Source organism: Dipteris shenzhenensis, chromosome 4 (genome assembly GCF_047967505.1).
Source record: "Dipteris shenzhenensis isolate YYH24624 ecotype China chromosome 4, Dip_SZ_1.0, whole genome shotgun sequence".
NCBI lineage: Eukaryota > Viridiplantae > Streptophyta > Polypodiopsida > Gleicheniales > Dipteridaceae > Dipteris > Dipteris shenzhenensis.
The window spans coordinates 52707869-52721104 of NC_141599.1; the positions used below are offsets into that span (position 1 = coordinate 52707869).

At 44.0% G+C, this 13236-nt stretch overlaps 1 protein-coding gene and 1 pseudogene across 2 annotated transcripts in view; one reads left to right on the top strand and one right to left on the bottom strand.

Annotated features, from left to right (window-relative positions):
- Positions 1-6439, bottom strand: part of LOC147903024 (GABA transporter 1-like) — a 31389-nt gene extending 24950 nt beyond the window's left edge. For both annotated transcript variants that reach the window (XM_087374119.1, XM_087374118.1), the window contains exons 1-2: positions 6012-6439; positions 5694-5924 (exon numbers count right to left, since the gene is read on the bottom strand). In XM_087374119.1, the coding sequence (XP_087230245.1) occupies positions 5694-5924; positions 6012-6168 (388 nt within the window). In that variant the 5' untranslated portion in view covers positions 6169-6439. The remainder of the gene's footprint in view (positions 1-5693; positions 5925-6011) is intronic.
- A 4566-nt stretch (positions 6440-11005) lies between these two features.
- On the top strand, positions 11006-12177 carry LOC147903025 (threonine synthase, chloroplastic-like; annotated as a pseudogene).
- Positions 12178-13236: the final 1059 nt, after the last annotated feature.

The following is a 13236-nucleotide window of genomic DNA, read 5'->3' on the forward strand; positions in this document are numbered from 1 at the left end:
ATCCTGGTACACAGGTCCATCTTTAGTAGCACCTCCTAGCACCAACACCTTCAATCATGTTCCTGCCTTCGAACTCGAGCAATCCAGCCGTCACAATCTTCCAGTTGTCCCCCTCATAATGAGTAAACAACCTGGAGTCTTCCACGCACCATGCTCTGAGGGTCTGTTTCAACCCGTCCTTCCTTTGGCAAGGTCTGCAACCAATGAATATTTCCAGATAACCTGGACCATGAACTCTCGTTGAGTTCTCAAGTGGGTACTCAGTATTCTTTGTCCATCACCTTCTAGCAATTTACGTCCGAGATTTGAAGAACCACCAATACTTCCCCTTCTGCCTTCGAAGAAGGCCAATTCCTTCCAATCTCATATCTTCTGAGACAAATGAAGAGCAGAGTCTCTCCACAGCATGCTATAAAGGCTCAAATGCAGAGTATCAAGTACATACCAGACTATCGTACTGCCTGTGTGCTTGCTCCGAAAGCAAACCCTGTACCTCATCGAGGCATCCACCAAAAGCCTATGTAATCCTGTACTGTCCCCTTCTGAAGTACAGCCCTCGTGTCAGTGTTGACAGCCACACACCTGGAAGGTACCGAGCGCTCCATGCTGTCCTTCACCTTCACAAAGGCATCTGACTCCTCATCAACCCACATCTCTATGTCAGACATCCTTACTGTGGTTTCTTGGTCAACATATCTAGCCTCAGTAACACTTGGTGATGTCACCAGGAACAACTCTTCGATTACCACATTTGCTTTGGCCTTTATATCTCTCTCTGAATCTGAGTCGGACTCCTTTTTGTTTTTCTTATCTGCCTTTTTCTTTATGCAGTCCTTTGCAAAATGTCCTAGCGTATCACGGTAGAAGCACTTCTTCTGCTTCCTCTTAGAAGTGTCTTTGTCATCAGAGTCGTCTTTCTTGGACTTGCCACCATTAGGCTTGCCCTTTCCTTTGTCAGCATAATCCTTCGCTAGCAACGCTTTGTCGTCTTTGTCATCATTATAGAGCTTCTCCCGAGCTTCCTCCTGTAGCAGTAATGGACCCAACTCCTCAAACGTCAAACGTTTGGTCCTCTGTCCTACTGTCATGGTCATAACAAAGCTCTTGAAACTCCAAGGTAGCCTCCTCAGTACCATCAAGGCCAAATGGCATGAGTCCACCTTCTGACCAACTGCCGCCAGTTTATCCCTCACCACCTTGACCTTCGTTAAGTCGCTATGTCCTGTATCTCCTTCTTCCATATCAAGATTGTAGAGTTGATGCTGAAGAAGTAAAATTCGGGAGGTATTGTCTGTCTCGTACAGATCCTTCAAAGTGACCCACGCCTCTATTGACGTTTCGGCCATCTGGATATGAGAAAGAACGGAGTCTGCCGTAGTCCCTATGATCAATGCCAAGGCATGGTCATATCTGTCTTCCCAGCTTCGAGCTCCTCTCTGTCTACTACCATGAGTATCTTCCCTTGCCTATCCACCATGTCCTCCGACTTAGCCTCCACTCCCATTGTCAACTTCCATAGTTTCCGAGCCACTAAATGACTCCAGATCTTCACCTTCTAGATCGGGTAGTTGGTCCCATCTAGTTTCCCAGACTCTCCTAAGTTAGGGCTAGTGAATGAGAGAAAACTGGGGGAGGAGGAAGGGAGAGCAGGGGCTGAAGAGGCTATAGTGGTCGACATCTCTGCTGTTATACCACACAACAAAGCCACCCAAACTCAGTTTTCAATAGACCAGATCTCTGAACGCACCTGATTGACCCTGAGTCACCACCCTTCTTGCAAGGGCACTGTGCTCCAGTCGTGGAAGTTGATTCCCAAGAGCTTTTGAATCAAGGTCGTCCTTCAACAAGGTCCCTACCTTCAGGCTCCCACACCTGTGAGCCTCCTACTTGGGCTCTGATACCATGTTAGAAATGACCCAATAGAGGGTACGCACAGCGGAAGACTGATAGTAATGCCCAAGAGCTCACACTGTGTGTGTGTGGAGTGTGGAATCACAGACTTCTTAACTTAATGTGCATAGATGTGCAAGCCAATAAATAGACAATGCTCAGAAACAAATATAGAAGCAACTCTTTATATTTCCGCCCGTCCACAAAGTAGGACAGGATACAATACCAAAAGGTCCTACTACAAGCCTGGCACTTCTAGATCTCTGAGCCCACATATTCCACCTCGAGCATATGTAGACTCTCTGTCTAGATCCCTTCCACCTTGCTGTCCGGAAGCCAGCCTAGGGGGCAGCACCTCTAGACTAGTCTGCAGCTTATTCTAGGTCACCTTCACCTCCTAAATGTAGGCCCAAGGTAGGTCTTTTTGCTGCTCCTATCTGCTGGTTAAGGGCTGCTCCAAGTGATATTATATGAGCCCAAATGCCTCCTCTTTTATAGGCTCAAGGGGCCCTGAAATGGACCGACCTGGTAGGGCTGACCCCTACGTCTATTTGGGCCAACCAGTCTGCCCCCTCCCAGTCTGTAAACCGACTTGGTTTGGGGGCTGTTCCACAGACCCGCTTGGCCACGTGGCAGTCCGCCATAGGCACAGGCCTCTGCCCTCCGGCTGGCCCTGTTCCAGCCTTGTTGTGGAGTGTGGAATCACAGACTTCTTAACTTAATGTGCATAGATGTGCAAGCCAATAAATAGACAATGCTCATAAACAAATATAGAAGCAACTCTTTATATTTCCATCCATCCACAAAGTAGGACAGGATACAATACCAAAAGGTCCTTCTACTACAAGCCTGGCACTTCTAGATCTCTGAGCCCACATGCTCCACCTCGAGCATATGTAGACTCTCTATCTAGATCCCTTCCACCTTGCTGTCCGGAGGCCAGCCTAGAAGGCAGCACCTCTAGACTAGTCTGCAGCTTATTCTGGGTCACCTTCACCTCCTGAATGTAGGCCCAAGGTAGGTCCTTTTGCTGCTCCTATCTGCTGGTTAAGGGCTGCTCCAAGTGACATTATATGAGCCCAAATGCCTCCACTTTTATAGGCTCAGGCCCTGAAATGGACCGACCTGATACGGCCGACCCCTAGGTCTATTTGGGCCGACCAGTCTGCCCCCTCCCAGTCTGTAAACCGACTTGGTTTGGGGGCTGTTCCACAGACCCGCTTGGCCACATGGCAGTCCACCATAGGCGCAGGCCTCTGCCCTCCGGCTGGCCCTGTTCCAGCCTTGTTGCAGGCTCCATACAAGGCCCAAAGGCCCTGCCATGCAGGCGCCTTTGGCCACTGCACATCCCGCCCTCTGTCAGGCTTCCAGTAGTCCTGTTCTCCATCAAAGAAGCCTCCATACAGCCCCATACAGTGGGGCCGTACGCTGCTGATGTCAGCGCACCCTTCACAGGGCCCTGTTGCAGGCCGTACGCCTGTCCTGAAGCTTTTTCTTGCCAGGCCAGATCCAGGGCTACATGCCCCCGCCATCTTTCTTGCACAATGTCTCCTTTGTGCTGCCCATGTAGCAGCCTAATCATGCCTTGGTCTACCTCCCCCGTGCTCTCCTCATATGGGGGCTTACAGATGGGGAGGAGACCATTCCAACAGCGTAGCCCTAACCAGAGAGTTTAAATCAAAACCAAAAACTCTTGTGTCTTAAACTGGTGTATGGCTGATTACGCTTTCAGACTATTATGTAGGTACTCTAAATAAATTGGGGTTGCTTGTGCACTCCTTGGGAGCTGCCATGCGCCCTCCCTAAAGCAGATGTACTAGAGAATTTCTTGCTGTCCCATAGACCTTTTGGTCTCCAGTGGACGTTAATAGACTTTCTCTCTTTCTTTCTTTCTCATTATGCTGTATTTATGTGTATACACATTTTTTTTTTTTTTTGGTGAAACCACTTTGTTTACATTAATGTGAATAGTCTTAGGAAAAGACTATTGTGAAAAATCAAAAGCGATGGAAAAACACCTCAAGACAAGAGACATCCAAATCATCCTGCTGACAAGGAACATATAGAGATTGTCTTGATGATGCTCTGAAGAACTGATATGGCTGAAGCAGTGGGCTTCCTAAAAAGACTTGATTTCTCTGCTTCCAAATTGTCCACGTGCCCAAAATCTGACCCAATGAAAAAAGACAATTGGGCTTGTGCTCGAGCATATCTTCTAAATAGCCAAGAGAACTTGCCAAATCGATGGCCAGGAAATCTGAGTTGAAGGCAGTGAGAGATTCTGTCCATAAGAAATCTGGAATGAGGACAAAACCATAAAAGATGTGGGACAGTCTTAGTAGGATGGGAGCACCTCAAACAATGAGGAGCTGTAACTCTACGTCTGGCCAAAGTGACACCAACTGAAAAACCCCCCACTATACATCTCTAGAGAAACAATCTTTGTTTCGAGGGCAATTTACTTTTCCATATCAGTTTGAAATTGGACTTCCACCATGGAAGAGACTTCTGCAAATGCCAAAGAGCATTCCCATATTGTGCAATCCATGGATGAGGCAAAGTCAGCCTATAAACTTTCATGGAAGTGATATTCTGCAGTGATAGGGGGCGAGGGCCCTGAAAATGAGGCATGAGCTTCCAATCCTGAAGCCTGTGTGAATCATCAAATGGAGGTACTGGGAGAAAGGGCTGTAGTCGAGAGCATATTTTCCTCCATATTGGTCTATGATGCATACCAAGAGGAAATCTACAGCAAGCATCTAGAAATGATAATATATTGTCGACCACATCATCAATATAGTGAATGCCAATTTTCATAAGATTGTATGCTCTAACTGGCTCCTGCAATGCCAGAGGAGTATCAAAGACTGAGCTCCAGTGTATGCTTTCTTGACGAAGAGAGTTAGCCGGAGCTGAAGTGACAGGAGACCATTTAACATTAGAGAGCACTCTTTTCCAATCCTGAGTGGAGTAAGGACAACCAGGAATTTTGCCTTGAAAGTTTCCAATCACTTCCTCCCAATGGTCAGTGATCCAATCTCCATATGCCTTTGTTCTCAAGTTCACACACATAGCTGCCAACATAATTGCCCAAGGCTGTTTTTGCTGAAAAAAGATTACCGTGTATACACACACATATATGTATGTGTGGGTACACACGTACATAGATACAAATGCACATAGTGCATATAGATACAAATGGACATAGTGCATACAAACAAACAATGCATGTGTGTGGCAAGGCCTACTTTATTCCATGAATATCCACTTCTGCTTTCTCGTTTCTTTATCACTGTTTTATTGTGCACATGTTACTGATAATACATGTGAGCTCTTCTATGAGTTGTTTTACAGGAATGCACATGTAGGCCAGCCATCATCAGTTGAAGTCCCATGGTTTCCACTAGTATACGCCATCTTTTTCATGGTGATGGTACTTAGATGTGTGGGGTAGCCACAGTTGACTTTTCTCACGGTATTCAGACAGTCACCGTAAAGGTGACAAGCTAGAGCATGGATGGGTTCCACTCTAATTTTCAGCCCCTAGGTCTTGTTCACTGCTACCGGATAACCCTCCACCTGATCGTAGATTATTAGCATGCTGAATTGGATAGAGATGCTTCCATAGGTTTCAATATGCACTACGGTTATAACACCTTTCACTTAAATTCCTAACACCTTCATACTAGTGAACCGTGGTGTGTTAGACAATGATGCTTGGTTAATGACGTTACCCTGTAAGGTCAAGCTGAATCGGGGGATTGCAGCTTGGACATGAACGAATAGATTGCAGTGGAACTCACCTAGCAAATGATTTGAAAGATCTCGAAATCTGATAAAACGTTTCCCCTCTTGCTCTAAATGTTCCAGCACGGCGGAAAGCAGACCATACGCGTAGAAAGACACTGCTGCTCCCAGTGCCAGAGTAACCAATCCTGGAATCCAACCCATACCCGCAAGTGCGTAAGGCAGGCTGAGGAGAGCCGGGGCAGCTGTTGAAGAGGTGAGGTGATATCCTGCGTGAAGCCATGTTCCTGCACAAGCGTGTGCGACATAGAATTCAACCCGTTTTTAGCCCAGGAAAATGATGCAGCAGAGGCAAAGTTGAGTAAGTACTCCACCCTTGGATTCCAGCACGAATTCAGCTCCAGCATCCTTTGGCCGGCGATCATCCAGACCATCCTCTCGCTTGACCACGCTCATATCGGCACCGTTTTTACGGTCAGCAGCGACGGCGAGCAAAAATGGGTGGCCTAGCTCGCCTGTTACCTCCTCCATTGTGGTTGAAAAGCACGAGTCAACTGAGAAGCGATAGGGACAAGGAGTGCGACAGCATTATCAAACAACTGCTGATTTGCTGGTGGGCACATCTTCCAAATATTCGTTCGCCTTTTCTCCAGGAGTTGCAACGTCTAAAGGAAACCTGCTCACCATAGTCGATCCCCACTATGCATTCCTCAATCACACACCCGCATTTCCCCACCTTCTTCTTCACATCTCGCATCAATTTTCTTCCAAACTATCACTCGACGTTGCTGGAGGATGTTCTGCTAGTACCTTAACACAAAAGATTCCTTAGCTGTCAAGGCTGTGGGTTTAAAGCTAGTACCTCCACTCTGGAAGGTGAATTGTAATTATTTCTCCTTTTCTTAATATATTTAACTTTACCGCCGGGAAAAAAAAATACTTTTGTTAATATTAGCCCCTTCCACTCAGCGCTATACTAACACTTTTGTTAGCAACATTTTAGTTTCCCTTTGAACTCGGTTTCTTCGACATTTGACAACCATGTGAGCCGGAGTGACTTGTTAGCACTCGATTTTGTTAGATGCTTGACAGCCGCCGTAGAACTCAAGTGTTTGGGGTAGCCATGCATCTCGCCTCTTCGTCCCCATGCACCTCGCTTTTGCCTTCTTTCCGCGTCAACTTGTTCCACCTTGCTTTTTTGTTCAGCAAGGCATTTCCATCAGAAGGTGGATTTCAGCTGGGTAAAAGAGTGCGACCTTTTTCTCCATTTCACCGCTTTCTGAATGTCCTGCTTATGGTCGTTGTTAATGAAGTGAGTATTTTGGATTGATCTAGGTAGAACCATACCCAGTTGCAAATTCTCTTGAGTTCACGGAATCATCCGGTTTGTTTTGAAGGTAGGGGCAGAATTTATTAGAACTTTCATTTTGATCTTTGCCGCAACAACGGAGGCGTGACTAGCGTACAAGGAAGATATGGATCTAAATACGTTGAATTTTTTAAGATTCACTTTCAAAGAGCTAGAAGATGCGACCTGGTGGCGTTGGAGTTGATACAGTAGCGTTGCAATTGCGCCTTAACTTGACCCAGGTGAAGCAAAGTCAATTGATATGATAGCGAAGGGCAAACCTTACTTTGCAGGCTGCTCGATGAAGCTGGTGGTGGCGCTACTGAATGTGAGGGCCTGGCAGCTTCAGTAAGAATCACAGGATATATCTCCAGAGCCCATCTGAATCCTTGTCTAACGTTATCGTTCGCTTCTATTCGTCATTTTTTGTGGATGCAGGTCCGTTACTACTGTTCCGAGTAGAAGCTTTCTCTCTAGAAACATCGCGAAAGTTTTCCCATGAATCGGACTTTTTGAGATTTATGTACCTTTGCGAGAGCAAAATTAGTAAATTGGAACAAGCTAAGCCAAATCTTCCTTCCCATCCTATTGCTTCCGGATCAAAGGGCCCTTTTCTGCAAAATTGTGACGACTTGCGAGGTGCTTAAGTTCACGAAACACAACTATGAAATTCGTGGAGAGCTAGGAGCGATACGGGCTCACTCGAACCACAAATAAGTCGATATGTGCCCCTATTAAGTAGCGATTTTTACAATACGAAATGCCTTCAAAAGTGAGGGATGTTTGCATGACAATAACTTACCTGGAGGCCTTTTTGGTGTGTGGGCTTTGTAGGGATGCATACACATTCTGTGAGAGAGAGAGAAAGAGAGTACCCCTTTAACCCATGTTCCACATCAGAGGGCAATACAACACACGTAAAGAGATGCTATACTTTTCCCACCTACTCCACAAGACCCACTCCACCCTAGGTTAGTTACCTTTGTCGACAAAGATGTTTTTGTTAAGTTTGTCAATAAAATTCTACATTCTACTTAGGGTTATAGGGTTTTAGTGGATATGTCCCCTAGAAAAATACAAATTCTATTTAATTAGTTGGAGGGGGAATAAGAGAGGGTGAAAAGGGGGAGAGGGGGGGGAAAGGAATTCTTTTTGTTCCTTCTAACTAGAGCGTAGTGCTCTACATCTTAGTGGTAGGGCTTGTTTGTGTAGAAAAGGAGATCATGTGCTCAATCTTTTAGCTGAGAATAGCCTCTTCTTTTTGGGAGGACTAATGTGTATCCCTCCCACCCTCAATATGTAATGTGAAGTTCAAAAAAAAAGACAAAGCCTCCTAGCCTTGGTTTAAAAGATTAACCGATGCAAAAGAGAAACAAAAGCTTTCAAATGAGGGCCAGTTTAACGCAAACAGACGAGGAACGTTTTCTCATGGGATGTTTTTCAAAAGCAATCAATTATCATGTGCTTGCTATATTCATGTTCATAAATGGATCTTAAAGGGCAGTGCTTGCATGCACCCATGCGTCTTGTTAAAAAGTGTCTCGAAGAGTTTCTTGCCAAGTGGCCCCCTTCTATTTTGGTTCTCTCTCTCTCTCTCTCTCTCTCTCTCACTCTCTCTCTCACACTTTCTTTTTTAGCACTGCCTTGCAAGGGCAGTGCTCTAGTAAGAATTTTGTAAAAAAGTGTCCTCTGAATAGTTTTTGGACACCTCATGCCTTGGTTAACTTCTTTCTATTTGGACATCTCATGCCTTGGTTAACTACTTTCTATTCTACTCTCTCTCTCTCCTCCCCTCTCTCTCTCCCTCTCTCCAATTCACCCAATCAACTCTCTCTCTCACACACACACACACAAACACATAGACTTTGCAAATCTCTTTGCATTTGCAAGCAGTTGCATCATCCATTCATCTTGACAATCGTTTGTGTCTGGCAGAACCTAAGGTATTTCTCATGGCCGAGTACTTGTACTCACTTGTTTCATCTACATGATTGGCTCATTTCATCTCATTCATCACTAGTAGGTGGGTGACATAAATTAGCATAGCCTCTTCACCGCCAGCAGCTGGTGTGAACCACCACACCCAACAACCTTTTCTTATCGAGCAGCAATTTGAGCACTCGCCCAACTAAGCCGATGCTTCTATTAGATTCGCCTTGGGGAAAGAGATCTGATCCCCATCAAGCTGAAAAGAGACTTGATCCCTATCAAGTGGTATGGTACGGGCCAGTGTTCACAAAAAACCCATGTTTAATGTAGGTGAATTGCAAAATTTTGAAAATGAAGTTCAAGAAAAAAAGAGAGAAAGGTTCTTATGACCTATAAAAGAAAAAATACAAGAGAAGTTTCTTCTCACCTATAAAAGAAAAAATACAAGGTTTTCAAGGTCCTACTTTGTGGACACACAAAGGTTTTTGAATTCACACACACACACACACACACACACACACAAAGGCACCTATGTAATTATAAATATTCAATTAGATAAATAGGATAGGAGATGTATTGTAATTTATGTTGAATTTGTATGTATTAGTTTAGTCTCTAGGCTTTCAAACTTCAAAGATGGATCATGGACAGCAATGGATCCTTATTGCTCATCCCTTCTCATCTCCTAAGTCCTAACCTAGTTCCATTGTTGTCCATTCCTATGTCTCAAGGGGAGTTGAGGTTCTTATGCTTTTAGCTTGTTGCATTCTTCTCCAACAATCATGCTTCTTGGTGGAGCTTGGAAGACTTTGATGAGGGAGACAATCTATTGTTGTTTTAAGCAACTAGCGAGTGAAGTTTGAAGAGGGGAAGGGGCAACCATTCAATGTTGTGGCATCAATCTCTTCACCTTGGTAGACATAACACTCTTTCTTGGATCAAGAAGCTTTACAAAGATAGCTTTTTAGAGAAGGAGCTCATTTTGCTTTTGTGGTTCTTCTTCTCCTCTATAAAAATAGGTGCTCAGTATTAGCAGAGATGGGTCTTTGGCATCAATGCTCATGGAGAAGGGTCTTCATGTATAACCCATTTCATGGGTGACCTCAGATCGCACAACCCTTTCTCTCTATTGCACGCAAGTTTTGCTTTAATTTGGGTCGCAATCATAGGATGCAGAGCTTTGGTGTATGGGAAATGCATTTTTAAATTGCAAAATCTAAGCGTTTGATGCATTTTTTACTCTAATGGGATCATAGTTCGTCCACATTTCTACACGACCAACCTAGTCCATAAAGGAGAAGGTGGCCTCTCCTCTAGCCATGTGGGCAACTTGGAGCCTTGGCTTTCTTGTGATCCAAGTATGCTAAGCCTTTTGTTGATTTTCCTTTGGAATAAGAACCATTATGCCTCAATGGACACAGCCTAAAACCAAGAATTGTCAAAAGAAGTGGGGGATGAACAATGAACAACTTGCAAGTCCGGCCTTGTATCACTCAAGGGAGCCCCGAGGCTTTGTTGTCTTGTGGCTTGTGGAGCTACGAATTTTGAGAGAGTGATTTTCCTAAGAGGGAAAATTGTCAACAAAGTCGTGGGCTAGGAATTGAAGTAAAAGAGACTACCTATACTATAAGAGTTTCCATCAAGGGAGGGAAATGAAAGAGAGAGATATTAAAAGCTCTTCTATAGTACCATCTAATGGGCTAGGAATTGAAGTAAAAGAGACTACGAATACTACCATTGAGAGAGGGAAACGAAAGAGAGAGATATTAGAAGCTCTTCTATAATACCATCGAACAAGTAGCTACACTCAAGCTCATAATTTGGACTTTACGCACAAGCTCCCAGAACATTTTGCTTTAAAAGCTCATTGGGCCTCCTTGCATCTCTACTCATATATAGCAGGTGCCTTGTTATTTGTTCACCACTCTAATTTCCATGCTTTGCAATACTTAGCTCCTCCCAATTTTGCTTCGTAGCCTTTTGCAGCCTCCACACCCAGAATGGACCGAACGCTTGGTCTCTACACATGCTTGGCACATCTAAAGCAATGCTAGGGAACTCAAATTCACAGGCTGGGGCAATTCCAAAGCAATGGTAGGGAACTCAAACTCACGATCTCAGCAGACTTCAGTGATCTTTGAAGCTCAACCAGAGCTTAAAGATGCACCCTTGCTAGCACTTTCCAGAGACAATATGGCTAAAATAATTAACGACAAGGCTCGTTGCCTTGGGCTTTCATGTCTTTCCACCCCTTCTCTGCAAAGTATGTTCCCTTTAGCCCTCACAAGAAAATAGATGAAGAAAACTCCTTGGATGAGATCACTTACATGAGCAAGGATGGGAAGCTGTTGGATGTGCTACATGATAGAGGTGCTTTAAAGAAGTTTGAAGGGACCTATTGGAAAAAAATATTCAATTCACAAGAACGGAACACCACTTGATCTGTATGAAAAGTTGTTTGATTCATGGGTAGGAAACACCATAGCTTGGTCGTATGGATCAAGGTATCGAGCAAAAAAGAGTGGGTTTTACTAGAGATCAACGATGATGGCATCGTAAGTACTTTTGCGGGGAATTCAAAACCTTTTTAGACTGAGAGGCTCATGAAGAAGATGTTGTTGACAAACAATTTATGGGTAAAGCAATGTGGTATTAGTCACACATAAAGCTTTAAGGACCTTGGTACGATAGCATTGGTGAGCCAAGTAGATAGATTGAGGGAAATTAAGAAACCACAGTGGAAGTAGGGTGCATTGACCAGGGATATGTTGGCTGTACTTTTAGCTAAGTGTGCAACCCATAGCTTTTTGCCCAATAAAAACAATTTCCATTACGTAGAGTGGGGCTTTAGTCTCAACCTAGACAAAGATTTTGATGCATGAATGCATCTCATCAAGGAGGTAACATCAAAATGTCCTATGTATTTTGTGAATTCTCTAAATAGTTTGTGGTCGGAAGGTCAGAAGAGTGCACTGATTCAGATTTGTCAACAATTTGATTGGTACTCCTAACTCGATCATCGTTCCGAGTGGTAATCTAGGAAACATTTATGCTTGTCACAAAGGCTTTCTATATGTGAAAGAACTACGTCTGATAGACCCATCTCTAGGTTGGTTTGTGCTAACACTTCAAATGCCAATCCATCATACCTTTACTACAAAGCTAGGTAGCACGATTACAAACCCATGAAAGCAAACACCACGTTTGCATTAGCTATGTAAATCAGCGATCCAATGTCCATAGATTGTACCAAATTCAGCTAGGCCACATAAGAGGAGCTCATCTACAGCTTTGGCAGATAAAGTAGAAATGTCCACTTGCCCTCATAGCAGCTTTGCCTCGATGTTCTTTCACATCTACAAGATGTAACTTGTGTCTTTGCACTTTAATAAGTCTCCAAGTTCCCGAATCCTTTGCATGTCCAAATTGTGGAGACAGTTTGTGCAGTCGCGACACTCAAAAGATCTAAACAAGGTGGTATATGAGAAGCATAGGCGGTTTCTTCCTATGGACCCTCCGTATCATGTGGATCCATCTATTGAGGAGCCAGAATTAGCTACTATTCCTCCAGTCATGAGATTCAAAGATTGGGAGCAACTTTGGCATGATCCAGAAGTCTAAACACCTTTACTTGGCATGCAACATCTTTCCATGTTTTTTACTCTTCCTTATTGAGACAACACAAAGTCACACACTATTAGCCTTGATAAAACTACGATGGAATGTTGTCATTGGGCCTATTGATTAGACAGTGGTAGTGAGCACAACACATGGCTTAAAGTCTATGCAATCAAATATTGCTACCACTCAAAGGAGATTGTGTTGATGCAATGCAAATTTGTGAATTCTCCCGTATAAGTTAAGGCAAACTATGGGGTCATTTTCTAAGACAAAATATGTTGGCCATTAGTTCTACTTCTAGGAAGGTCCATTGAACACATTGATTTGGCCTAGTCCAATTTCACGAATTCTAAGCAAAGAATTAGCACATGTCATGATTCTAATGGCTATTAGAAATATTCTCTCGACTCCTTGTTTTCCTTTTGGTTTGATTACGCGAGCTATAATATCCTCAAAGTCCCAAAAAATGCATCACAACCTCAAGATGGGCTATTGCAAGCTTTCCATCCTAATAAGAATCCCAACAACAAAAAAGAAGCCAAGGCCGAATTCAAGCAAATCTCCAAGGCCTTCAAGATTGCTCCGTGGGCTTTCATGAAAATGAAATGATGATCTCAATCTACATATTTCATCGTCTAGGTCTTGTCTTAATTTAGTCCTTCACCTAATTTCCAAGTGCTTAGTGATCCCCAAAAGCATGC